The sequence below is a fragment of the Mesocricetus auratus genome, unplaced genomic scaffold (assembly GCF_017639785.1).
Source record: "Mesocricetus auratus isolate SY011 unplaced genomic scaffold, BCM_Maur_2.0 Super-Scaffold_100031, whole genome shotgun sequence".
Lineage (NCBI taxonomy): Eukaryota > Metazoa > Chordata > Mammalia > Rodentia > Cricetidae > Mesocricetus > Mesocricetus auratus.
In genome coordinates this window covers 17,674,844-17,702,604 of record NW_024429212.1, presented here as the reverse complement: position 1 = coordinate 17,702,604, position 27,761 = coordinate 17,674,844, and the positions used below count along the sequence as shown (strand labels likewise).

Below are 27,761 nucleotides of genomic sequence, written 5' to 3'. Positions count from 1 at the left end.
ACGGTTTCCTCTTTGAAAATGTTAAAGCAACAGGGGCACAGAGTGGGGTGAACAGCACGCGCCTCTACAGATAGGAGCCAACTGCAGGTCTTGCCAGAGCTGAGCTGGGCATGTCCAGCACTCAGGAGGCAGAGGCAGGCAGATCTTTGTGAGTTCGAGGCTAACCTGATCTACAAAGCGAGTTCCTGGATAGTCAGAGCTATTACACACAGAGGAGAAATCCTGCCTGAAAAAAAAAACCAAAACCAAACAAACAAAATGACAAAAGAACTTCTATACATATCACCACAGGAGTAACTCAGAGAGCACTCAGCTGGAGTCCCAAGAACAGAGGTCACTGACCCTACCCCAGCTCTTACCAGCTTCCCTGCTAAGGCCACAAAAAAAAAAAAAAAAAAAGGAACAACAAAAGGTAGGTTCCCGCTAAGGGCAGGGGCATACACAGAACAGAAGTGATAACACTCAGCCAGATGTGCAGAGCGCCCCTCTGAACAGGCCCCAGAGTGGTGCAAACACACTTCACATCACCTGCTGCAGCCACTCCAGGTACATCATGAGGTTCAGAGATCTAAGGTCCCACAAGAAGACAAAGCCTAGAGAATCCCAAGCCTGAGGCCTGGGAAAGGCAAGGCAGGAGCTTCCCCAGAGAGAAGACACACAGGCACAGCATCAGCATGTGTGTACATGCAAGCTAACACACGTATGCACACACGCACACCAGTAAACATATGTTAAGTAGACACAGAAGAGAGCACATGCGGGTACTCATTGGCAAAAGCACACAGACCAGCCCCAGGTACAAACACCAGAATGAGAAAAAAGAGGCACTTTCTTGTTTAACAAAATAAATTAAATATATGAGGCTTCAGCCCAAACTCTATATAAAATTACAGAGGCCAGGCAACCATGGACAGTGAGGATACCCAATGTAACCACAAGGCTAGGCAGGTCCTAGGCCCCAGGGCAGGTCAGAGTTCCTGTGTCCCAGCCCTCCTTACATCATTATTAATATTATTTTACTTCTTAAATATAAATATTGAGGCCCTTCTCTCTAGCAAGGGGAGGGTGGCTCAAACCTCCAGGCATGGTCGCACTGCTCACCCCATCCAGGATGCTGGTAGGCAGACTCCTGGACACCCAGCTTACACGGAGGCAAAAGTAGCCACCAAGGCCAGGCAGGGGCACAGGTGGGCAGGGGTGGGGGGGAGTGGCCATGACCACTAAGACTTGAGGGAGATTCCTTCAACTAGCCATCGCTACATGTCACTGCAAAGTCACACGACAAATCCTCCTGAAGGCTTCTCAGGTTGTGTGTGCACATGAGCACACATTTGCATTTGTAAATGTATGTTCGTGGGTCTGGCTGACTGGGTGTATGTTCACCAGGCAGTACATACATCTATATGGCTGAATATGTGAGTACCTACCACAGGGCCCTAGGATACTCTCCCTCCACTGCTTTCGATCCTCCCAACCTGTTGCCTTGGCCCCCATATGCCTACCTCAGGGCACAGTGCTTGGAGATTCGCTGCATTTAGCACTGACAGTGGACATGCTGGCGCTGGTGAACCTTGCCCTCCACATGAGAGGGTATGTGTGCATGTGTGTGTGTGCGTGTGCGTGTGCACATCTGTATACAGCTTGGGGTACAACTTGGGGCCGGCAGTCGAGCCAGAGGCCAGGACGTGCTGGGGGGCCACGGCGGATCCGTGCTCCTCACACAGGCCCACAGCTAATGAGGACAGGTCTTTGTCCCCACCGCGGTCTCGGGATGTCCCTGGGGGACGATGTCCAGGCACAGGAAGCGCAGATGCAGGGGCGCATGGCTTCTTCTTGGCCTGGCAAAGCCAGAGCAGCACAGTGCCCAGGATAAAGACAGCACCAGCCGGGATACCAATCACCACAGGCCATGGCAGGCTGGTGGTTGAAGATGAAGGAGACACAGGAGGCCCTGGAGGTTTGGGGTCTGCAAGAGAGATAAAGGAGAGGAGTAGGCAAGGATGACCCCCGGGGAAGGGAGACCCCAGGACAGCCCAGACCAAGGACAGGGACTAAGAGTGAGCGTGGGGTGGGCAGCACGCACACACCTGGTAACACAGTGAGGAAGGCGCTACGGAAACTGTAGCCCATGGTGTTCGCACCCAGACAGATGTACATGCCAGCGTCGTCCTGGCGGGCCCGGGAGATGAGCAGCTTGTTGAGGTAGGAGCCGTCAGGCCGTGACCACACGTCACCGGTGGGCAACACCACAAACTTCTGGCCGCCCACATCAATGATGGAGTTGTGGCGGCCCTCGGAGCCGTACTCTACCCGCTTTAGCCACTGGATCACAGGCTTCACGTCACTGCGAACCTTGCACTGGAAGGATGTTGTCCCACCGAAGTCCACTGTTGTGTTCACAGGGTGCGTCCCCGTGAGCACGGGCTTGGAGCGGGTCCGCTCTATGGCAGGCACAAACAAACACGTCAGCAGAGTTCTAGGCACCACCACAGGCACCTTATCCTACCCCAGACCCCGGCACTCACGGATCACGTCCACTTTGTAGGTGGCATTGATGGCACCCGCCCGGTTGGATACACGGCACGTGTACTTGCCACTGTCTTCAGGCCTCAGGTTCTTCAAGCTCAGCGTCCACTTCTTCTTCCTGTGCTCACTGGCCTCTGGGCGCGTCAAGGTCTGGTCATCCTTCATCCACATGATGTCTGGCCGTGGGTGCCCACTTGCCACGCACTTGAGCCGCACGGAGCTTCCTACGGGCCGTGCGATCACTCGGCGCCTCATCTTGGAGGGCTGCGTGAAGCGAGGCCGTGCTGTGGGGCAGAGCAGCATCGAGGTCAGTGGGAAAGGGTATGTGAGGGGTGCCAAGAGGATGGCCACTGCCCTGTTCCAAGCACAGAGCCTCCCTGCCCCATACATACCCCACTGCTGGTTGGCTGGGTCCTCCTGGCCCCCGGAAGAGCCACCTGGTCCAGGGCTCTCCTTCCCTGGATTGACATCATCTGCAGAGAAACGTCATAGGGGGGTCAGGTGAAGGGTACAGGGGAGCCCCTTACTAGTGCCCAGCATGGCCTGGATGAGACAGCCCTAGAACCCAAGCAAAGGCCATGGACACACCCACATGTCCAGGATTCAGGGACAGCTGGGCAATGGCTGCCTGCCAGCTCCCTCACTGGGTGCAGGTGACCCTGATAGGCATGGTGGGACTGGAGAGCCGCCCCCCACCCTGGCTCCGGGGGGTCTGCAGGGCCTGGGAGGAGGGGGCCAGGCCCAGCCAGCAGCTGCAGTAACCCTAGCCCACATCAAGGGGCCGAGTGCTTGGTGCAGAGACGTGGCTTACATACCGCCTGGTCATCATCCTCTTTGAAAGGATGGGGGTAGGGAGGGTGGACAGCCGCAATATTCCCATTCCAAACCCTGAGAAGGCCTTGGGGCTTGTACTGGGCAGTGGATGGGGGGGCAGGGTGTGATAAGGAATGTCCTCCCCCCTTGTTGCCCTACGATAGCCGCCTCTTCCACTCAGCGTGGGACCAAGGACCAGGCTGTCCCAGGCCACCACCTTAGATCTCCACTGCAAAGAGAGTCATCCTGGCCCAGGGCCCCATACTAGGGAGCCCAGCAAAGAAGGTGGGCTGTGCCCGGCTACCAGTGTATGGAGGGTGTGTGACCAAAGACACCTGCCCATTCCCTACCGACTGGGAGCCAGGGACAGTAGGGAACAGAGGCCATTCATTTCTTGCGGCCCCTCTGAACTCTGAAATCTGAGTCTCAAAGTCATGGCTGCCAAGGCTGGCCCTGCCAAGTCCTCAGCCCACTCCACCCTACCCCACCCAGCAGCTCTTTAGTGGAACCACTGCCTGAGCTCCCCCTCCCCACGCCCTATCCATTTCGGCCACCTGGAAGGAAAGGCCTAAGGCTGGCCTGGTAGCAGGGGGGCCTAGGCTGCCCTCGGGCCCAGGCTATAAATACAGATAGGGAGGACCTCCTGGATCCTGTCTATGTCTAAGTGGCTTTGGTGCAGGTTGGACAAACAGGGTGGAAGGAAGAATCCAGGTGGTGTCCGCTGTATACCTTGTGCCCAGCCAACACCGGCCCCACCATAACCTCTGACTCGCGCACCAACTGACCCATAATGATGAGAGTGTAGTTGACGCTGAGGCTGCCAAAGCCGTTGGTGGCCTTGCACACATAAACACCCGCATCCTCGGCCTCCACCTCCTTCACCTTCAGCCCCTGGGGCAGCACACGGAAGCGGCTCCAGCCACTGTGGATTGTGCGGCCATCTTTGGTCCACATGGTCAACGGTGGCGGGTCCCCCTCCACCGGGCACTGTAGCCGAACCGTTCGGCCCAGGCGGGCCACCTGCCGTGGGACCACCTTGTCTGCCATCCTTGGGGGTCCTGCAGGAGTTAGAGGACTTGGTTGGAGAAACATGAGGGGAGCCGGGCGGTGGTGGCACACGCCTTTAATCCCGGCATTCGGGAGGCAGAGGCAGGTGGATCTCCGTGAATTCGAGGCTGGGCTGGACCGACAGCCTCCAAAACAATAGAGAAACCCTGTCTCATAAAACCAAAAAGAGAGACAGAGAGAGAGACAGAGAGAGAGAGAGAGAGAGAGAGAAAGAGAGAGAGAAAGAGAGAGAGAAACATGAGGGGAGGGGAACAAAGACTTGACACAGGTGCTGGGAACCCCACTGGACTCCACTAGGGAAGTCTGTTTGGTATGGCAGAGGAGGCCCCAAACACAAACCCTACTTCCCAACCACAGCAGTCCATGTACAACACGTCCCACTGTGTCAGGCCCAAGCACCCTGCTAGTGCATTACCATAGCAGACAACCTCCCTGGGAAGTTAGATGGATAGGCCAGAGGGGCCAGGACACAGCCAAAGTCAATAACACTTTTAAAATTTCAAACCAAGAAAACAGGGCCATTCCTTTGTCTCACCGGAGAGGACTACATGTTCCCTGGTCAGAAAGGAGGGGGCCACAGGAACAGCTCAGCAGGACGGGCTTTTGGCTAGTCTCTTTTTATGCACACACAGCCTCATACGATACCTTACGTTTCTATTGCCCACTGTGCAAGGGAGAGCCACCTTACACCTATTTGCAGATGGAAATGGGTCAGCAGGAGCAACCACCCAGGATAAACAGCCAGGTGTACATCTGTCGGCACTCACTGCCATATATATGCCCACTGGAGAGGGAAAGATGTGTGTGCGCCCATGCGTGAACTGGTTGTCCTGCTCGTGTGCTCCGTGTCTGAGTTCATGGTCAGAATCCGTTCTGGGCTGACAACCCGCCCCAGGGGCCCTGACCTGCCAAGCGGCTGGACCTCACAGGTACACAATCCCATGACAAGTGTTCCTGAGAACAAATGTCCAGAGGGTTGGGGCTCAGTCAGGTGCCTGGGATGCACAGGGTGAGCAAGGGCTAGGCACAGGCACTCAGTACCTTGCCTGGATTCCATTCAGGGGACCTGCTTCATAAAGACGAAGCCACTGTGTCCTGTCTATGTGGGTGATAGCCCCTAGGTCATATCTGGGAGGCAGTCTGTCCTTAACAGACAGGCTCCCAACAGGATGTTCACAGGAGAGGTCCATAGCAAAGGCTCAAGTCCCACGACCAAGACCATCCCAGAAAAGGCCAATTCCTGGGACCCGTAATTCTAATAATCAGAATCGCATTCCCAATCGCAGCAACCCACACCAAGCATCCTTCCCCTCAGCCTCGACCATCAAGGTATTTCTGGACCGGAGTGCAGGGACCGGAGTGTGACTGGGTGTAGCAGGCAGATGGTGACCACTTGGCTGGGAGGATGAGTACGGAATGCACAGAGCCTGCAGGTGTCGCAGAGATGTAGGGCTGCAGGAAAAGCACTCTCACGAGGGAGGGTGAACTGGTGGGAACCGTAGTTACTGCATCCACAGTCCCACATCCTACCTATATGTCACATCTCTAAACTGCTAGTGAGAGGTGTCTACCCAGGACATCAGTGAATTCCAGTGAGGACGGTCCTGGGCAGAGGACACAAGGTTAGCTGAGCACAATGGTACCAGCAGGCAGTCTGTGCAAGCTCAGTGGTGATGCTCCACAGGGTCTTGGGGCACACGGGCTTCTTACAGCCAGCTGGTACTTCCTCAGCATGCAATAACCCTAGCTATGTGGCCACCTTCAGCCCAGGAATGATTCTATGGATGTCTTCGCACTCCCAGAGGCTGCTTTCCAACTTCCTACGGTGCATCTACCTCTCAGGGCCTACCCTGAAGTACTAAGGTGGGTTCTAAGGAGGCAGAAGAATGGTCATCCCTAGGGAAGGGGGCCAGCTCTCCCAGTGAAACTCCTGTTCAATGGGGCAGGGAGTCATGGAGGAATAGGTCCTCCTACGCCTCTACTTGCACTTATAACCACATGGCACAAACCTTTCCCATTTGTCTGAGGCCCTCTTCTCCAAGCCCCATCCCCCCCTTCCACTTAGTTCCCCTCATCCCTGCCCTGGGCCTGAAGCTGCTACCAACTGAGATCTCAACATCAGCCCTCTTCCTCGTCTTCCTTCATGGAAATGGGCTGCCAGCCCATCTCTCCCATAATCTGTTCTGTCCACAGACCACCTCAGGCAGCAGGGCAAGGCAAGTACAGTTGTCTCAAGACTCTCCTCCTGCATCCAGTTTACAGTAATTAGAGGCTGCTGGGCCCTCAGCACATGGGCCTCCTGAGAGCCCTTCCCTATACCTTCATAGGTCGCAGCCCCATTTCCAAGAAAACTCTGCCGCCACCTGTCGCTGTCTGAAATCCCACCATTCACAGTGCCTCCCACACTTCAGGTCAACGAGAAGCTGGCCAAAGGCCTGCCTGGCCTGGTGGTCCCAACCAACCTGGTATCTGGGGCCTCCAAGCCCGACCTACACACGCAAGCATGTACATAAACATTCAGCTGCCTGTAGGTGTTTGGGGGCATACCTGGGGAATGCCCAATGACCAGGCTAATCTATCACCCTACACCACACAGGAAGATCTCCAGAGAAACCTAGCCTCACTATGCCTGCAAGAAGCATAACCCCTCCTGGCCTCAGACGGAGAAAGCAAAGCCTAGAAGATGAGGGTACTCAGAGGCAGGAGCCCTGCCATGACCACTGCTGAGGGACAGGGCTTAAGTGATCACCACATGGCCGGAAGCTTGGCCCTTGGAGCCTGCCTGCATATACTGCTGGGGGACAGGCTGGCGACAGACTGGCCGGAGGAGCCGGCCTTATCCTAAAGCAAACAATACCCTGCTAGCCCTGCCCCCAGCCTGGGTTCCAATGTACCCTACTGTGGGGTTAGGCCCCAAGGCTTGTTACAGAAATCCACATAAGGACCCTGCCCTCAGGAGAAAGCCCAGCCCCTAGAATTCTGGGAATTTGGGCGATGATATGGCCACCTTGGATCTATATTTAACTTAGGAAACACAGGCCCCTTTGTTCTACCTGGACAGCGATCCACTCTACCAGTGAGGAAACTAAGGACTTGAAAAAAGTCAAGGGCGGTGGGGGGCATCACTTCTCCACACTCTGCCTTAGGATAGCCACAGCGGGCAGGGGGGGAAGGGGGCTCAGTTCTGTGCAGAGGTTGGGGCCCAATGGCCATGCCTGAACTTCCAACAGGGCTGTCTGACCATCCCACCCAGGCTGGCTTCTTTAGGAATCCAAAGGATCTGAGAAAGCTTGGATCCTGATTGGATCCTGATGGCTGGAGGCTGGTGAACACAGGGAAATTGAAGGTGGATTTGTCCTTGCTCCTCTGATAGGTAACATGGAGACCAAACATTGGGGTTGGGGGATCGGCTCACAACCTGAAGACCGCAGGCCAAGGAGGAAGCTATTGGTCTCTCCACAACTTCTACGGCCAGGGCCATCAATGTCCATACCTCTAAAAAACCCACATAGTCCCAGCCAGGTCAAACTAAACATTAATCCAAGAGGGAACAACCTGGGGACTGTCTAAAGGAGACACGGTCTGTGTAGAAGTTCTTAGCCTGAAGGATGTGGTAGTCACTGTCAGGTCTAGATGCCAGGCTAGGGACCACAGCGGGAAATGCCTAAAAGGTCAGGCCCAGAGCCTGCGAAGTAGAACAGGCACAGCTGAAAGACAGGGTTCCAGGCCTGCCCACCTGAACTCCCCTCCTCAAAGGGCTAGTCTAGGCACCAGATAGCAACTGACCCAGGACAAAGTAAGAGTGTGACGTGTGAGAACCATCTGACCAGCTTAGGCCTAGTTTGGCCCTGGTGAGCCCTGCATGGCCCTAGGAATTTCCGGCCTGAAAGGAATTCTCTGGCCAGGCAGTGAGCTTGGCTATGGGGCTGGGTCAGCTAGCTCAGCTAATCTCTTCCTGGAGACGCAAAGTGGTTGAGTAGGGTACTCAAGAGTATAGTGTGATTAGCCTCAAATCACAGAGGGATGGAATAGGCTCACCTGGCCCTCTAGATTATCTTGCTCTAAGACCCTGGATGGGTTATAATAAGAGCCAACCCAGGTAGAGTCCCAAGGCACCTTTCCAGTGACAATGGGCCCACCAAGTAATGACTGGTACGACATGCCCCCATCAAGGCACTGCCCTGGCCCTGGGCTGTGAGGACATATATCCCACAATACTCACAGCTGGAATCCCAGGACAGGGACAGGCGAGAAATCCAGAGACAGTCCCCTAGGGCCGGCACATGCTAGGAGGCCAAAGCCCAGGAAATAGCAGAGATGCCCCTTCAAGAGAAAGAGCACAGTTGACAGTCGCAAGGCCCAACTTCCCATTAAGTGTTCAGGGCCAGGCTCTGTCTTGTCTTAGAGACCAAGATCCTTGAAGGTATATAACTGCATAGACACACACAGGCATACATGCACATTTGTGACCGATAACACACGGGCCCAGCGCTGGGAGAGGGCTAAGGCTTGGCAACAAACTGAAGGCACCCAAGGGCCACACCCATAGGCTCTGCAGCCAGATTGACAGGACCCAGGCAGGTGGCCGTCCTAGAAACCAGGCCATCGAGGCACCCCAAAAAGACATCATGCCCCAACAAACTACTTAGTGGAGCTAGCTTGCCTGTTGCCCAGCAGTGGCAATTAGGCAACCCAGCAGGATGTGGGGGACAGGGTTCTCTGGAGGCACAGCCTGGTCCCCTAGGTCTGTATCTCTCTCTCTGGAATACCTCAGCTGCCACATCCGTATATTGCTAGCTCCCAGACACTCCCTGACCCACTAAGACCACACATAGTAGCATGAGTATCATCAGTTAAGGTCACCACCCTATAGGAGCCACATACACACCGGCCATGGAAGGTAGCTTGCCTTAGGATCTACTGAGGGGGGCTCGCCTGGACGTCCAGCCCCTGACCCTCTTCTCACAAACACTACGAGCAATAGTCTAGCTTCAAGTTAGGGAAACCAGAGGGTTCCTGTCCCTAAACCAGGCCTGACTCTGATCCTGGAAGCCCCTGATAATCCCCCCAAAACTGTCAATGAGTCTATTTCCTGGACCCCAAGCTCCTGAGACAGGGGTCAAGTGTTAAGGCAACATGCCACCTAGCCCCTACAATGGCTGAAGGAATGTTGGGACAGCCTAAACCAAATAGTCTAGGCAAACCCATCCAAAATCCCACAGCACTGCTGACACAGAGACTTCTTATGGAGAGAGTTGAGGGTGTGAGGGCTCCCCATGGGGGCCAGTTGCCTGCAGCAATGTGTGGCACAGAGCCTAAGCCCAGATCACACTGCTACCACCAGAAGCTAAAAAGCAGCCTACAAGGAATATGGGGGCAGCTCAGTAGAAGGCTCTGGCCTATTGGCCCTGAACAAGAAACCCAAGTTCTCTGAGGGACACCCTGGACTGCTGTCAAGAGCTGGAATCTTCCCCTGCTGTCCAGCCCCACACCTGAGCCAGAACAGCACTTCTGGAGGCACCGCCAATTATCTCTCCGGGCCCTTGGCAGCCCAGACAAACCTCTCAGGAAATAAACTCCTGGTGGAACGTGGGGTTGCACTTCCTGTTCAGTGGGGAACCCTTGCTTTTAACAGCTGTCCAGCGGCGTGTCGCTTCTGTCTACCTCTCCTAGGGCTACCCAGCCCACACCCGCTCCGTGAGTCTACTCTGTCTGCACCTCAGCCTGAGGTTCTAGCCCCCCCCATTCCCAGGAACCCCTTGATCTCTTCCTCCTTGTGATATAGGCAGGAGTATTGGCCAGAAGAGCAAGTAGCAGGTAGAGGAGCGTGACAACGTAGTAAGGGGACAGGGACTTAGACACACCTATGCATTCTGAAGTCACACCACATTAAGGCAAAATGAGAGAGAAGAGGCCACCATGGGCCAGGCATCAGGCCCTGACTACACAGAGGGCAGGTGGCCAGTAGGGGGAGCAGGGCTGTTGGGCCATAGCCAACTGCCCCCGGCACTACCAGCAAAGACTGAGCCAAGGCCAGGAAAGCCAGCGACTAGAGGCCTCGGCTGGGGAAAAACCAACATTTCCCTAGTAAGGGCCACAGCGCAGTGCAGGCTGAGTGAAAGGCAACTCTGAGAGCCCGGCAGCCCATTGATCCTGCACAAAGGATAAAGGAGCCTGTGGACGGCATTTCCAGGCCTAGCCAAAGGCGACTTTGTTCACCGCTCCCTCCCCACCCCCAGGGGGACAGTGATTTATTTTCCCTTCCAGGAATAGGGGCCCCAGATGTGAATGGGAGGCTGGCCCACACCCCTACCTCACAGGGGCTAGGCCTGGCTCCTGAACACCCACCCACCTCACTCCAGCCACGCTCTGATCGATCGGCCCCTGAAGAAAAGAGGCCTCCTACAGCCTGGTTAGAAGCCAGGGTCAGCTCCACACAAACGGCCAGCCATCATCGCCCACAGCATCCCACATCCTGCTTCTCTGTAAGATTGCGGACACTAGGCTGCACTGGACAGCCATGGCAGGCACCCTAGCTGCCCATCAGGGCCAGCTCACTCCAAACACAAAGGTCGGGCACAAACGACAGGGGGTGAAACCTGTGCTGGCTGCTCACGTAGCTGATCCTGGAGCCACCCTCATAAAAGCTCCAAGGTGGCATCTCTCAGAAAGCACTACACTTACAGGTTTATCCCCGAGAACGGTATTCTGCTCTGAAACCTACATCCTCGCTGTGAGAAATACAACAGAGTAAACCAAAGTTTGTCTTTCTTCAAGTTTGGGGTGGGAGGGGGGAGAATATCTTAAGGCAAACTGAAGGTTGTGAAACTTAGGGCAAAGGGGAACTTTTAAAATATGATCCGAATCTAGAGATGTACGGATTCCAATAACTGTGACACCCCAGGGAAATGGCTTTCAAAACAGCCCAAACTCTACATGCAGTTCTCTGGCCCAACTTAGGATAGAAATTGGGCCTGCTCACGGAAGAGCCACTGGAGAAGGAATGCATTTGGAATAACTTTGCCCCTCCAGTCCAGATTGTGCCTGAAGGAAGAAGTCAGCATAATTCAGGAAACGCCATTCTTCCACCCCAACCACAGGGCCCTTGCCCTTGGAAGGCGGCTCTTTCCAGCTCCCTAGTGCTGGCCAGAGGCCTCCACTAGCACAGCCAGGGCCAGATATAAGGCTCAGTCCAAAGGCTGTCACCAAGGGAGACAGGGCAGAAGTGGTGGCCCCTCTAGGGCCATCAGCAAGAAGGTAGGGGGCTGCTTGCCCACTGTCACCCATCAACTAGCCTGAAGGTCCAGCCAGGGATCGTGGCAAAACAGAGGCCTTCAGAGCCTCCCTGGCTGACCAGCCAAAGAAGAGGCAGGTGCAGGGATGGGGGTTATCCAGATAAAAGAGCTATCAAAGGCTGGACCACCAATTGAGGGGGGGTGAAGAGACAACTCACTCAGCATGGCCCAAGTGCCTTCATGCCCAGGACACCGTCCAGCCCAGCTGTGCCTGGACAGCCCCCACCCTCCGGCCAGCCAGTCCCCAAGCAGAAGGGGGGGTGGTGTTATAGTGGCATAAGGCCCACCTGGGCCGCCGCCCGCGGCCCAACACCAAACGTGGCCATATAAGGCCAGGTTGGGCTCAGTGCGCCCGCGCTGGTGGCGGGGGGAGGAGATGCGAAGCCTGGGAGGACTGCTGGACAGAGCAAGGACAATCGTGAATGGTCAACACACCCAAAGGGCCCGCCTGGCCGTGAGTCCTGCCTAACCATAGAGGAGGCCAGCACCACGTCCCGTGACACCGGAACACGGTGGGCAAAAATCCATGGGCATGTATCACTCATCAGTTATGGATGCCCTTTGCCAGGGCTGGGTCTAAGGCAGAGCTCTCCACAGGACATCTGATGGGTAAGGCTGTCTCAAAGCTGTGGTGTGGTGTGGTGGACGCTACAACCAAGTGGGTGTGTGGCCCTGAGGTCGAATATCTTCATGCGTCTTTGTCAGAGACCAGCCCTCACTGGGCAGCGATGCCAGGTGTTCTAGGGACACCCCCCAGTCTCTACACCATGCTACCTGTAACAGACAAGCAAGGCAAGGCTCCAGGGCTGGGTCAGCTGAGGGATGGATCGGGGCGAGCTCCAATTGCCAAGATGTCACCAACGTTCTCTACATTCAGCTAGCCACCGTGTGAGCCTCTACAGGTTCCCAGGGACCCAACCAGGCATTCTGTGGCCAAAGAGTCCACTCTCCAAGAATCTACGGGGTGACCACCTGCCCTCCACCTAGATATGCACCTGAAAGTATGTGTATGCAAGACTATGAGAGTCCCTTGGAGGAGACCCAGGCAACGAGTTAAATGATTTGGGGGCCCTTTAGGTGAGGTACCAGCCAAGGAGGGTGAGCTGGGAGTACCAGAGCGTGAGCCGGGTAAACCTATGAGTGAGCTGGAGTCGTGTGAAGCAGTCAATACTTCGGGTTAAGGATCAGGAGTGGGAACCCGCTGCGATGGGGCAGACAAGGAGAAGAGGAGTGTGCCAGGCGGGCACTGTGGCAGGGTTCAGGGCTGGCGGGAAAGGGGCGGCGCTGCCGAGGCCAGAGCGCCAGACTGGGCGCCAGGACTCACCTCGCGCCGCCTCAGCCGACGGGAGGGCCCCCAGTAGCAACGGCGGCAGCAGCAGCAGCAGCGCCGGGCTCCCAGTCATCTCGCTGGTCGAACCTGGAGTAGGGGCGCGGTCACTGGGAGCTGAACTGGACGCCGCTCAGGGCTCAGGCCGACAAGACCCAGGTCGTGGCCGCAGAGCCGGGGTCCAGCCACCCTCGGCGCTGAGCTCCAGGCAAAGGAAGCGAGGCGCGTAGACGCTGAGCGTATCAAAGGCAGACAAAGGGTTTACACTAATTACCAGCCGCCCCCGCCGCCCCCTCTCCAAACACCGTCTGGATTCCTGGCGCTTGTAACTCCGGCCCTGCCCGCGGGACACACAACACCGAGCGGCCCCGCAGATAATCGCCTGCGCCATTAGCGGACAAATTTGCGCTGGGGGGGCCCACGTGGGGCGCGGGCGGGGGCGGGGCGCGGGGCAGGGCCGGGGCCCCACAGGAGCAGCTACGGCGCGAGCCCGGCCCCCACCCCGCAAAGTGATCGCGGCTCTGCCCTTCGCACCCCGCACTCCGACCCACTCCAGCCCTCCCTCCGGGGGTCGCGGACGTACAGCCCGGCTCACCTAGACAGGGATCGGCACGCGGGCGCGCGGCAGGCAGCAGGGTCAGGGCCGGGCCCGCGAGCAGCGCGCTGCGGTCATCGCTGCCTCGGGCGCCGCATCCCGCCCCCCGCGCCCCCGGGCCCGGCCTGGGCGGGGCGGCGCTACCTGGGCGCTGGCGGCTGGGGCCGGGCTGGGGCGCGGGGTGCGCTGTCCACTAGGATGAACGGCGGGGCTAGGCGCGGGCCTGGGTGAGGGGCGGCGGGGCGAGGGGCCCGGGGCGCCGCGCCGCGAGGCGTCCTTCCCTGCGGGGCTTTGTCAACTCTCCCGGAGCGAGCGCGGAGCAGCCGTGAGCTCCGCCCCGCACAACTTCCGGCCAATCTGCGAGCCCCAGTCCTCCCAGTGCCCCGCCCCTCCCCGAAACTTTGCTCCAATCCGCGCACGTGCCCACCAGGCTCGCAGCTTAACCCTCGCAGTGATTTCACCCTTCACACCAGCGGCTTCCCGGAGCGCGCTCAATCCTCCCGGCCTCGCCCGTGCCGTGTGCTCTGGGAACGCGCGGCCCCGCTAGCTTCGAGACCAGCTCGTGGCTGCGGAGCCCCCTCCGTACCCTCACCAGCCGGGCTGTACTCATTTCCCCTGGCTCCCAGAGCTGGCCGCTACTGCCCTGGTTCTGCACCCCAGGGAGGAAGAGAACTGGACAGCACAAAATACTACTTGGCTTTAAATCTTCGTCCCTTGGAGCTTTTGTGAGTAGAAAGGGCAGCTGAGCTGCTCTGGTTTGAGACAGAGGGAGGTGTCCTCTGCTGAAGTCCAAAGAGACCCTGACTTGAGCATCTAGTTTTACCTGGTGACCTTAGGAGTGCAGAGACAGTCCTACGACTTCTTTCTCTGCACCTCCCCTGCTCTGTGATAATCATTACTGGACGAGGGTAAATCAGCATACCCTTTTGTCTTTGCTGCTTGGCAGGTGTCTTGCTGCCCCCTGCACCCATCAGTCTGAAAAAAGACTGGTCAGTTACTCGTGATCACATGGGGTAAGAGAAACCATCTGATTCCCAGGCCCCACAAGCTCCCTCCAGCAGCAGAGGCAGCAGCAGCAGCTATGTGACCCATTCCCTGCATTCTCCGCCTTGAGTGACCCAACAGCCACCCCCACAGATGCCTGCCTACCCTCATTCACCAGCCCCAAAATTCATCAAAACATGGGTCACTCAATACAAAACCTATAATCATTTTCGGGGCCTTAGAAGCCTGGGAGCTACCCAACAGGTCCCAGGAGCACTCGGTTCCCCAAAAGGTCACTTCTATGCTCTGCTCTCAAAGACCCTGATCCAAATAGCCCCTCTTCTCTAAGTCCCCCCTTCCAGGAAGCCGTCCATAGGAAAAAAAATGGAACCGGGGAGTCCTTTAGTGTCCCTAGCTCCAAATTCTTTTTCTGGGCCTGATGGGCAAGTGGAGGTGAGCTTACCATGCTCCCTGTGCCTCCTCCGCTCCCCGCATAAAGGTCCAGAGACCCATCTAGTAATTCTATCTCACCTCCAAATCTCTGTTTCGGCAGAGCCCAAAGAAACTTCTCTGGGCTACCAGAGGACTTGGGCTGGCATTGGTGTCACAGACAGCATTTAAAACAGATGGGTAGAGTGGTCCTGGCTAGTCTGAGTAGGCCCTGGCTCCACAGAAAGTTTTGTGAGGAGGACCCATTGAAGCATGAAGAGCTCCAACAGGTGTGTTGCTGCCAAGGGCAGGTGTGTGTCAAGGTGGCTATGAAGTGTGGGGAGGTTAAACGCAGGAGGTGAGCCCAAGGGACCGGAAAATTGGGCAGTGGGGAGGAGTTACAGGAAGGTGCAGAGACCACAGGTTGGGTGAGGCTTTTTCAAAGACGTAGGTGTCAGAACAGGTGTGCCAGAAAGGGGAAACACTGCCCTTTGACTCCCTTCTGCTTCCTGGCTCCTGGCCCCTAATCCCCTGGTCACCGCCTCCAGCCCGAGTCCCCCTTCAATCTCACTATTCCCTGCTGGGAAGACTGCCCTCCCCTGCACCTGTTCCCGGTGGTCCGCCCAGGCTCTCCACTCCCTATCCCTGCCCGGCGCAAGAATACGCTGCCCCCTGGCGGATGTGACGGGTCCAGCGGTTCCCGAGGGAATTTAACCAACCCCTCCCCGCCACGTCCTGCTAGAGCCCACAGGGTGCCCATTCCTGCTGTCCGGAAACCGCAACGCAGCTCTGGAACCTGGCTCGCCTCGCTTCACTGCGTTTGGAACCCGAAACCAAAGTATACTGAGTGCAAGCCCTGCCCCTTTAAAAGTGAAACCTAGGCGGTTGGCGGTGTCCAGTAGGCAATCCGCTCTCCGTAGCATCACGGGTTTGAGTTTGTTTGTGGCATTTGCCAGCACAGATAAGTCCCCGCAGTCTCCAATTCTCTGTGGTCCTCATTCTCTGAGCCCTGGTAAGAACAGACTCGGTGATGGCCTAGAAACGTGGCTGAACAAGGTAGACAGTCAAGCCGTCTGTGAGGAGGGTCTCTTATCAGCTGCGTAGGCTGAAAAGTACACATGACCCCAAAAAGATCTGCAGGGAACTGAGATGTAGTGGGGATCAGATCTGCACTCTCACCTGAACCAATTAACAGTGGCAAGTGTGTGTGAAAGTCACTGAAGGCGTGAGACATGGATGCAAAGGAACACAGCACCTTTTGGAAGATGGTGGCCAACTACTGTCCTTCCTCATCACCCTCAGGCAGAGCCCAGATGAGACGCAGGTAGAAGGCAAGAAGACAAAATCCACAGAGCTCCAGAGACTTGGGAGAACTCCACCCAGCACAGAAGGCCTCCGGAGAGGAGCGAGAAGGCTAGGGAGGGAAATACCGGGAGAATAGAAACCACTAGGGGTTAGTCAGATACAGTGTCCACCGCCCAAGTCGGATCTCAAAGCTCAAGAGACAGCAAGAATAAAAAAATAAGCTTGCCTCAGCTGAAGTGGGGGAGGATCGTTCAGACCAAGTAGTTTTGCCCCCTCCTGATCTGTGAAGACAAGACCCAGAGGATCTCCCAGCTTCCAAGTAACCCAGCCGCATCCCCAGAAGCATGTGCAGAGATACAAAGACTCAGCATAACCCCAGATATCCCATAAAAACACGAAAAGAAATATAAAGTTATAACTCAGATGGAGAAGGTGGGGGCAGTCACTCATAATTGACCAGAAACAAAAGGTAGCCGAGTTAGAAAATAGAAACATTACATTCTGTGAGTATTTCTGTACTTTAGCTGCTGTAGGAAGCCAAGAGTGGTCAGTTATATAAGCGCAGGAGCCTGAGGAAGGAGGAAGGAGCATGAATTCTAGGCCAGCCTGGACCACAGTGTGTGTGTGTATGTGTGTGTGTGGGGGGGGCGCTACAGGGAATATGGAGATGTTGCATACAATAATGGGGGCGGGAGACTTGCAGCTGCAAATCCAATTTCTACACATGAAATCAAGTGCCCAGAATTAAGGTGATGGCTGTTGGCAAAAGCAAGGGTTACTGGACTTGAATGCAACAGAACTGTGCAAAGAAAACAGAGGAAGATGGCTGGGTAGAGTGGAAGAAGCATCAGGGGACGTCAGTAAATTCCAGTGGGAGGTACAAATAAAACTGGAATCTCTAGAAGAGAAAAGAAAAGACAAAAGAAAAAAATACCCTTAAGGAAAATGGCTAAAGGGGCCTGGAGAGATGGCTCAGCAGTTGGAAAGAATGTCTGTTCTTCCAGAGGGTTCAATTCCCAGCACCCACATGGTGGCTCACAACCATTTGTAGCTCCAGTCCCAGGGCTTCTGAGGCCCTCTTCTGGCCTTCTGGAGCACTAGGCACACATGTGGTGTACATACACATACATGCAAGCAAGATACCCATACACATAAACTAAAAGACAACTGTTTGAAGTAAGAAATAGCAATGCATTTAAAGCTTACATGAAAAAAAAGATTGTTTTTGTTTTTGAGACAGGATCTTGATCTGTAGCTCTGACCAGCCTGGAACTCACAAAAACAAAACAAAACAAAACAAAACAAAAAAAAAAAAACCTAAGCTGGCCTCAAACTCAGAGATCTGAATGCCTGCCTGCCTGCCTGCCTGCCTGCCTCTGCCTCCCAAGTACTGGGATTAAAGGAACACACCACCACCACACCCCACTTACATGAAAGTTTAAAATATATAATCACAACAGCACAAGCTCTGCAAAGAAAAATGGAAATGTAATGTTGTGATTATTTTCTGTTTATGAGGCAATATGCTGCTACTTGAAGCTAGACTGCAGCAGGCTAAAAACACGTACTAGGAAGCAGAGCTTGGTGACACCATTCTCTGCAGCTGTAGCTACTCCAGTGGCTGAAGCAGGAGAATGACTTGAGCTTAGGAGTTCAGACTGGGCCCTGGGCAATCTAAAAAAGTAAGTTTAGTATAAATTCTCTAAAGCATCAATGAATTACACACAATGAAGCAATACAGGAGAAAAGGGAGGGGGAAATCATCCCGAATAAGAAAGAATGAAGGAAAAAATTAAAAACCAAGATAGCAAATATACACCCAATTTTATCTATAATGACAGTAAATATAAATATTCTAAACATTTACAATAAAATACAGAGACTGTTCAGATTTGGGGAGGAGGGCTAATTATATGCAATCTAAAAAAACATTCTTTAAAGACACAAGTAGGTTTTAAAAAAAGACAAATCAAGCTAATTCTAGTCAAAAGAATCTGGACAAGTCAGAGTGGGTTGTAGAACAAAGAATATTGCCGGAGATCAGCAGGGCCATTCTATACAAATAAATTGGCATGAAACCCTAACAACAGGCAAACATCTCTGAAGCAAAAAGCTAATAGAACTAAGCAGAGAAATGGTCAAGTCTACAGTTACATCGAGAGACTGCAGCATTCCCCAAAGATATCTTGTGGTGATAGTCCTTAGATAAGATACCAACAACAATGTCAATTTATTTAGCATAATAATGTTTACCATTTGGGGACAAGGCACAAGTCTCAATATATTTAAAAGGTTTCAAATAATACAAAGCATGTCCTCTGATCCCAATGGAATTACTGCAGAAATCAACAACAGGGATGAGTGTCACTCAGTGGTAGAGCACTTATCCAATATGCATGAGTGAAAGGGGTAGGGAAATTTATAACAATACTGATTTAAAAAGTCCTTCAAATGAACCTGGAGGGATGGCAATATCATGCCACAGAAGTTACAGAATCACAACAGAAAAGTTGTAGAGAAAGTAGAGGAAACCAGAACATGATTCACTGGAAACAACAGCAAAATTGACAAAGAAAAACACAGAGGAAGGACAAAAGTTAACATATACAAACAGCCCTGCAGAAGCAATTACAAGAATAATAGAGAATAAAAATCATTTTATGTCAGTGGGTTTGACAACTCAAACAAAATGGATAGCTTCCTTGGAAGACAGAAACTACCAAAACTAACTCAAGAAAAAAATTTTAAGGTAACTTTAACAGTCCATGTGTATTAAATAACTGGAAGCTTTGATTAAAACCTTCACACACCCACACACACAAACACAGTAGGCAACATTCGTGTGCCCGTGCACACACACACACACACACACACACACACACACACACACAAAATGAAAACCTAGACCCCTTGAGAAACCACACCAGGCATTCAAGGAGGATGATAAGGTTCTACACATACTCCCAAATGTAAGAAAGGACACTAAGTCATGATCAGGAAAGGGTTCTTTTTCTACAGTTGCAAAACTGGCTGTACCTCCAAAAACCAGCCACTTCAGGAAAGCCACAGTAATGGCCACAAGGACACAGAGAAACACAAGACAGGTCAGCACACCTTCCTGACTCTCAGAATGGACACTTTCCAAGACTAAGGACAGAAAGGAATTTTTTTTTCGAGACAGGGTTTCTCTGTATTGTTTTGGAGGCTGTCTTGGAACTCGCTCTGTAGATCAGGCTGGCCTCAAACTCACAGAGATCCACCTGCCTCTGCCTCCCGAGTGCTGGGATTAAAGGCATGCACCACTAATGCCTGGCTCAGAAAGGAATTTCTCTGGCCTGGCAAAAGGTAGCTATCAAAGTAAAAATGTAAAGAAAAAATTATCATCCACCTCACACATAAGGGAAAGACCACTACTTTCCCTCAAGATGAGGCACTAGATGCTTACGTTCAGTCTTAACTTCTGTTCGTCCTTCACCTGTCGCCTTTACTCAGTGTACACCTGTGATCTCTTGCTAAGGAAAGGGGAGTATGAGTTTGAGGTCAACGTTGACTACATAGTAAGGCCTTAACTAAACAAAACAAAAAAGTGAGAGACCCAGATTGGAGGGAAGAAGTAGAACATTCCCTATTTGTAAAGGACAAAGATAACTGTGTGGACACTTCTGTGTCCACTACGACTTGTGTGTTCTTGGCAAGGTGGCAAGATAGAAGATCACGATATAAAGGTCCATCACAGTAGGAATAGCAAACTGATTGTCACATGTGCTGGCTGAGTGTGTAAATTTGGAGACGTTTAACAGGTTCCTGAAGAACTGAGCCTGAATCTAATGTATGCTCTGGCCATCATATACCCAGGCCCACACCTAACAGAAATGAATGTCCACAAAAGATATATACACAGATGTTCACAGCAGCTTTATTTCCAGCTGAAGTCAGGCAGTGTTGGGAAGCGGAGTCCCTGTGTGAAGGCCTTAAAAGGACAAGTGGCTGTGAGAGGCCATTGCATGAAGCTGTGACATCTAAGCTGGGTTGCAACCAAAACCCCAGGATGTTGGAGATGCTCAGCCATGAGGCATCTGCCAAGGAGAGTTGTGGGCAGGGACTGGAACCGTCTCTAAAAGAGATGTATGTTGCAGGCAGCAAAGTGTGGGAGGCTGTGCCATCTAAGCACTTTAAAACAAAAGTCCTGCTGGGCATTGGTGGCACACGCCCTTAGTCCCAGCACTCGGGAGGCAGAGGCAGGCAGATCTCTGTGAGTTCGAAGTCAGCCTGGTCTACAGAGTGAGTTCCAGGACAGCCTCCAAAACAATACAGAGAAACCCTGTCTCGAACCCCCCCCCAAAAAAAACAAATAAAACTAAAGTCCTAGGCACCAAACATGGAACTATAGGATTTATTGTTTTCCTTCCTGGGTTTCAATCTTACTTTGGTCTGGTATTTTCCCTCTATACCCCCATTCCTGCCCTTTGGAAGGTAATACATATTCCATTTCCTTGTATATTGGAATGTACATAATACATATGTGTATATAACGTAGTACTACTTTTTTAATTTTGAGATGGTGTTTCAGAAGACACTCCACTGGAGGCAGGTTTTTGAGAATTTCTGCCCTCACCCTACTTCCAGCTCACTCTGTCTGCTTTGTGTGTGTGGTTGAAGATTTGTGATCTCTGTTTCCTGCTCCAAGGACCATGTCTGCTTCTTACTGCTATGCCTTCCTGCCAGGGTGAACTTTTATCCCTCTGAAACTAAGCCAGAATAAATTCTTCCATAGATGCCTTGGTCATTGGCGTATTATCATAGCAACAGAAAAGTAACTAATACAGCACCCTGAACGAAAATGAGGACATGATTGCTCCAAGGTGTGGTTGAGGAGAAGAGTTTTATTGTAGATACGAGGGAGAGTTCAGACAGATGCATCTGGAAGGGTCCAAACTGAACAGGGCCATGAGTGAGGAGGAGCAAGGGAGGAAAGGAGATATGGCAGTCAGACCAAGAGAAGAACCAAGGACTGACTATGCCTGGCCATCAGGGCCAGAAGTGGCATTATGACATAGACCTTCTATCATTATTAGGTTTTGTCAACTTGACACTAGCTAGCATCATCTGTGAAGAGGAAACCTCAACTGAGGAATTGTCTCCATCAGACTGGCCTGTAGGCAAGTCTCAGGAACATTTTCTTGATTAATGATTGGTGTGAGGACCCAGCCCACTGTGGATAATGTCACCTCTGGACAAGTGGACCTGTCTAATATACGAGAGTAAATTGAGCAAGCCTGAAGAGCAAACTGGTAAGCTGTTTTCCTCAACAGTTCCTGCCTTAACTACCTAGGGCCTGAAATCTGTGGTGTGAGCCTGAGTACCTTCAGTGTTCAAAAGTCAGGATGAGTGACCTGGACAATACCCTACCTGCACATACTGTGGCTAGGAGGCTTGTGATACCCCCTTCATGATGTACACAGGGACAATCGTCAGTATACCAAATAGTATCCAAAGCCCTTTGGAAGCAACTACACCACAGGCATACAGCATGCCTTAGAGCTGGCTCTCGAATACAGGTATTACTCAAGCACTTCCACAACAATGTGCCTGCAGAAGTCTGTGGCACTGAAGGGACCAGTAAGATAAGACACCATGAACAAGATGAGAGAGCCTGAAATATTACCACAGAGTATAGGCTGCAGAGTGGACATGAGCCCACAGGACCCTTTGCCAGCACAAATGATCACAATGTTTTTCCAGGGCCTCATATTAATTGCTGACACAGAACCTAGAACAAGGGGGGCTAGGTCCCACCTGAAAGAGTACATTGGATAATGGGTCCAAGTGTCTGCAGTCCTGTCACCTGAAAAATAAGTGACCTACTTTCCAGTGAGGCTTAGGGACATCTGTCAGTGGGCCACGTTGACTTGTTCTGAAGACCACCCATGAGGCCCTTTTTTTAGTTTCCAGGACAGAGTGGGAGATTGAGAGGTCTTCCTCCAGATCCTCATAACCTGCCCCAAGGATATTAAATGTTGGAAGTTCACTGCATTATGACCATGTCAACACTCACTGTATCTGAGGACTGGCTGCCTGACACATCAGCTTCTCCTCCACTGGAAAGTGCTCTTTGTCTCATTAAGAGCAGTCTATTTTCCCATAATGGATGTCCACACACCTCAAGTTTTGTCTGTTGACATCATTCTTCCAAAATTAATGCAATCTTCTGGTCATACTCACTGGGTTTGGTGGGCAAGAAGTTACATGCCCTGAATGGGCTTAGTAAAGCATACTTCTAAGAGGTGGAAGATAAGCTCTGAAAAGCTCAGGATCTTCCTGAATGACCCCATGGCAGTGGGAAATGTCATACTTTATTTCAAGTGAGGGGTCATGGTGGTAATCACCCGTAAGCACTGGGGTGACCTGAGACTGAAGAGTCAGGGGTTCAAGGGCCCACAAAGGGATAAAAAGCACTACAGAAGGTCATTGTATGCCATTCACTCTGCCCACTTTTAAGAGGCACAAAGCCAGGGGAACTCTGAATTTGGATGTAGCCATTGCAGTATGTGCAAGCATTCCATTCAGACTTATTTCCTGGACAGTCGGTAATCCTAACTTGGAAAAGTTTGACAGCAGAGGCCTAGGCTGGGCTTCCATGGGCTGCTGGAGAGAAGGGAAATGTGCAGAATAGATTAAGGAGATGTGTGACCAGCAGGCCACCTGGAAGGGATGTAAGTAACTGTATCTTAGCACACCAGGGGCCGATACTGAAAGAGAGAGGGTTCTTCCAATGGCCAGGACCAAGGTGATATATCCAGCTTATTTTGAATAGTAAATGTATTCCTCACCCCCAAAGGCTTACATGTTAAACAATTAGTTTCCAGGCAGTGGTTCTGTTCCGAGAGATTCTAGAAACTTTAGGAGGTAGGGCCTAGTTGAACAAAGCAGATCAGTGAAGAAGTGTTTTTGAAGGTTACACTTACTTCTATCCTTACTTTGCTTCCTGTTCCCCATGAGGTGAACACCACCCCCAACACAAGTTGCCATCTTCATGATGTTCTGCCCAAGTGCATGGGACTAAGAAACAAGGCACTCAAAGTTTTCTGCAGCTATGGATGGCCCAAGGGTCCTCAACTACCCTTCAAGACCTTTGTGTGATCCACAGGATGCTGGCTTAGACAAGAATTACAGTTACAGGGTTATGTAGGCTTCCAGACAGATTTCAAAGGAAGAATTGGGAGGCCAGATAATATGTGGCAAAGCTGGGATAGTTTTATGTCAATTTGTCACAAGCTAGAGTCATTTGGGAAGAGGGCGCCTCAATTGAGAAAATGCCCTGACAAGATTGGCCTACGGGAAAAACCTGTGTTGCATTTTCTCAGTGGTTGAGGTTGGAGGGCCCAGGCCATTGTGAAAGGTGCCATCTTTTTGGCTGCTGGTCTTGGGGTGTAGAACATAGTCTGAGCAAGCCTTGGAATCAGTAAGCAGAACTTCTCTATGGCTTCTACATCAGTTCCTGCCTCCAGGTTCTGCCCTGACTTCTTTCGATGATAGACTGTAATGTGGAAATGTAAGTGAAATAAACTTTGTCCTACCCAAGTTGCTCATGCTCATCATGTTTAATTACAGTAATGGAAAACCTAAGACACCAGCCTTGGAGAAAGGTGATAGGGGGCTGTAAATGGCAGCACCACAAAGACAGAACTGCCTAGCACATTAGAGTTCAAATCATAATAACGTGCCCCAATTCTGGGAATGAACCTGCAGGGTTTTATGTTTGTCTTGCCATGTCTTGGTCTTGCTTCAGTTAAATCCTTCCTTGTCATTTACTTTCCTGTTGAGATGGAGATGTATACCCTGTGCAATTGTATTTCAGAAGGGCATAACTTTTTTTGATATTACAGAATCTCAAGGTAAGAGTTTGTCTTGAGTCTCAGAGAAGGAACTGCTGTGTGTGTACATAGTGCGACATGTGGTGCATTTGGGGGGAGTGATGTGTGTGTGTGTGTGTGTGTGTGTGTGTGTGTGTGTGTGTGTGTGTGTGTGTGTGTGTATAGACCAAAGGTCAATACTGAGTTATCTTCTCTATAGGTCTCTATTTGACTTTTCTTACTGAACCTGGAGCTTGCAGTTTCAGGAAGACTGGATGGCCAGTGAGCCCTGGCCTGTCTCTGTATCTCCTACCAGCACTGGGGTTAAAAGCATATATCACCATGCACAGTCTTTATATGAGTGCTAGATATCTGAACCCAAGTCTCATGATTGCACAGCAAGCGCTTTACCCACTGAGTCATCTTCCCAGTTCCAAATCTAAACTTTGAACAGTTGGGAAGAGGGAAGAAGGTGGACAAAGGTCACTCCATCTGGGCCCTCTGTGATGTTCATCCACGAAGGTAAACCCCAAGACTGAGGTAGAGGAAGATACCTTAAAAGGAAATGGGGGAGCAACAAGAGGAGCCCATAGTCAACTGACTAGCTAATGGCAGTCTAGCTCAACCTGGCTGACCCCATTCACCAGTCAGCACAGGCTCACCAGTCACAAGGAGCCAGTGACTCTCATGAGGCAGGGACATCCAGGTAGGTCACAGGGTCTGAGAAGGGGCCTGGCCGGGCCCAGTAGTCCAATGCTCGTACTCGATAGGAGCCAGAGACCATGGCTGTGTCTGCAGACACAAAAGCACATGTTTTCAGAAGTTCCTAAAACCTCGGACCCACCCGACATCATACTGTACTGAGGTCCAGCAGTACAACTTCCAAGGTCAGGGTTCTGGCGCACCTGGGCTATACACAAACAGGTTAAAAGTAGACGGCCTCCTGCTGATGGGCGCATACGCCTCACCCTTCTGGGAGAACTGGATCTCATATGTCCACAGGCACCTGGGAAGGGCTGGGTCAGTACTGAAGCTGGGACCAGGCAAACCCTGAGGGCCTATATGAGCAGGGTTAGGATGAACCCACAACCCTATACCCCTTAGATCCCTTCCTGGCACCTCTAAGGTCCCTGGGTATTCTCACAGTTGTGACAGGTCACAGTGAGGGGAGAACACTGGAGACTGCCACTGTAAACGATCTCCAACTCAGACACAAGTGGATCTGTGCAGGTGTGTGCAGAGCGCAGAGGCACATGGCAATGGAGGAGGAAGACGGAAGATCACAAGGGTAATGGCATAGGGGAGGATAACCACCCCCACTCACGCACTTGGAGCCCACATGCTCATCCGACCAGACCAGAACCAACTGCCCATGTGTCAGGGGCAGTGCACGGAGCCGGCTAACCTGTGAGGAGGGAGTATCTGTGAAGGGATGAAACCAGGCAGCCTCACGGGTAGGGTGGGAAGCTGCCACTTGCCTGCCCTGGTGGCTTTGAGGGGCGTGTGCATACATGCACCAGCAGAAGTGATGGCATAGAGAGCTTCCGGTGTAGAGTCAGGCGGCCCCCAGCAGGGAGGGGACGCGGTGCCTCAACCACCGGGTCCTGTGGACAAGGGAGGGGCATGTGGTTGGCAAACCTCCCCACAGACTAAGGAGCCCCTTCTCCCTCCCTCGCTACTGTCCCACAGACCTCCACCATGCGCATATGTCGGAATTGTTCTGCAGAAGGGAAGACTGGCTGGCCCATGTGCTGCCACTCATGGTAGGGGCTGCAGAGTTGATTGTCGAGGTAGTATACTACATAGACAAGCCCTGTGGACCCAGACACCATGGTTTACCTCCCTCTGCCCCACCCCTGCTGGGATGACAAACTCCTTCAGAATCCCACTCACCCAAGCCAGGGGGTACCCCACGAAGTTGAAGAGTCACGGGGATACTGCGGTTGAGGTGTGCATGGGTGTCATCACTAGCGTAGATCAGGACCGTGGTACGCCAGGCCTCTGAAGAGACTTCAGGGCGATGGGTGCTGGCCAGGACACCCACTGTGTGATTGCTGTCCAACACAGCCCCAGCCTGTGACACCTCTGCCCAGAGTTGTTCTCCATCTGCAGGCCAGGCAGAAGACTGGGGCTGTTAGCTTCCTCATTCCCAGCTCCTGGCTTCCTACACTACTGCCTGGCTCCCACTATTTGTATACTGGGAGGTCCTGCCATACTGTTCAGCCTACAGAATGGGAGGAGGAGATGGCGTAGAGGTTAGGAAAACAAGCCTAAGAGACCCACCCAGCAGCTAGAAGAAGTAAGTTTGTCCCTGCCCGGCATTTCCATGTTCACAAAGACCCTTCTATGCTGATCCTCACCCAGTCCGGGACATGCCAGGCTACCGTGGTATTCTCACACTGACCCCGCACATGCAGAAGCAGGGTCATTACTCACCCAACAGGGCCATCAGCCCCATGACTGTGAGGACTGGCTTTCGCAGGAGCTGCACATGGGGTGGGCAAGTATTGTTGACCTGAAAGCGGGCAGTAAGTGTACGCTGGGAGAAAGGGTGTGGGTGGTAGCTCAGGAAGGCATTGTCGTTGCTCAGGAGCTCATAGCGCATGGAGGAACTGCTATTGGCAAACAGCAGGTTCTGGTGTTGTGCGATGACCTGTGGACATCAGGGCAGTTGGGACCTGTACCTCTGGGCAACCTTTACTGTTCCCATCCCCCACCAGAGGGAAGGCAGGGACCCACCTTCACCACCAAGGCCGCATAAGTCACATCAGCTCTCCAAGGTTGTGGCAGTGACCAACCCACCAGAGGGTCTGCCTCGTCATTGTAAATAGGGGTGTCCTTGAACTCAGGGAAGAGCTGCTGGATCTGGTCCACAGCTGCCCTCTCCTGCTCCAGGATGTACATGGAGCTGCCTGCACCCTGCAGCCAGCCCATACCTCAGTGTAGGCTCAGCTCAGAGCAGGCACGGAGGGGGCGGGGGAATCACACATACCTTCTTGTGCAGGGAGATATAATCCAGACGCACGCCCACCTCGCCAGTGAAGAAGTTGGTTCCATTGGCACAGTGGTTCAGGAGGCTCCAGCACAGTGGTGACTTTGGCAGGGGGTGGAAGGAATCCCCAGGGCCACCCAGCCTCAACATGGGACTGGCATCGCGCAGCCCCTCAGAGCAGGCATCATAGTAGTTCAGGAAGCCTAGGGCAGAAGGGTCTTTAGGGCCTGGGGTTGTCAAGTTTCCCTCTCGTGCAGCCCACCCAGCGGGATCTGGAAAGAAACCCTACGCACCTTGTGTGGTCATGGACACATTGTCAAAGTCGTGGTGGTCTGGTTCGTTCCAAGTCTCGAAGTTCCACTTGGACACATGTGCCAGCCCATACCTACCTGCAGAGTGTCTGTGCTGTTACACTCAGGAAGCTCTACCTTTAGGACTGGGTTTTGGAGCCTACCTGGTGTCTCCTGGGAATTGGGCCCCATGGGTGGGATTTCATTTGATAGGGAGTTACCTGGTTCCCACCCCCATCAGGTGAATCCCTCACCTATCAGGCATCTCTGGCTGGGGTATGGGG

General features: G+C 52.8%; 2 protein-coding genes across 11 annotated transcripts in view; both read right to left on the bottom strand.

The window, feature by feature from the left end:
* Positions 1–811: 811 nt before the first annotated feature.
* On the bottom strand, positions 812–24,985 carry Fgfrl1 (fibroblast growth factor receptor like 1). 2 transcript variants are annotated; one of them, XM_013118605.3, is made up of 7 exons: positions 13,625–13,753; positions 13,027–13,119; positions 4,125–4,397; positions 2,919–2,999; positions 2,526–2,810; positions 2,088–2,441; positions 812–1,966 (listed from the first exon to the last, which is right to left on the bottom strand). In XM_013118605.3, the coding sequence occupies exons 2-7, from the start codon at positions 13,103–13,105 to the stop codon at positions 1,437–1,439; spliced, it is 1,602 nt and encodes a 533-aa protein (XP_012974059.2). In that variant the 5' UTR covers positions 13,106–13,119; positions 13,625–13,753; the 3' UTR covers positions 812–1,436. The 2 variants fall into 2 exon arrangements, with proteins under 2 accessions (XP_012974059.2, XP_040589559.1); XM_040733625.1 differs by lacking the exons at positions 13,027–13,119; positions 13,625–13,753 and adding an exon at positions 24,858–24,985.
* The window catches only part of Idua (alpha-L-iduronidase), an 18,043-nt gene continuing 11,487 nt past the window's right edge, over positions 21,206–27,761 (bottom strand). For 6 of the 9 annotated variants that reach the window (XM_040733620.1, XM_005077415.4, XM_021231431.2 and 3 more), the window contains 10 exons: positions 27,481–27,576; positions 27,188–27,390; positions 26,935–27,114; positions 26,632–26,848; positions 26,089–26,301; positions 25,887–26,008; positions 25,674–25,799; positions 25,524–25,600; positions 25,101–25,201; positions 21,206–24,987 (listed from right to left, as the gene is read on the bottom strand). In XM_040733620.1, the coding sequence (XP_040589554.1) occupies positions 24,881–24,987; positions 25,101–25,201; positions 25,524–25,600; positions 25,674–25,799; positions 25,887–26,008; positions 26,089–26,301; positions 26,632–26,848; positions 26,935–27,114; positions 27,188–27,390; positions 27,481–27,576 (1,442 nt within the window). In that variant the 3' untranslated portion in view covers positions 21,206–24,880. Of the gene's footprint in view, positions 24,988–25,100; positions 25,202–25,523; positions 25,800–25,886; positions 26,009–26,088; positions 26,302–26,631; positions 26,849–26,934; positions 27,115–27,187; positions 27,391–27,480; positions 27,577–27,761 lie in introns of those variants that run through there. The other 3 variants (XM_040733622.1, XM_040733621.1, XM_040733623.1) reach the window with 3 other exon arrangements.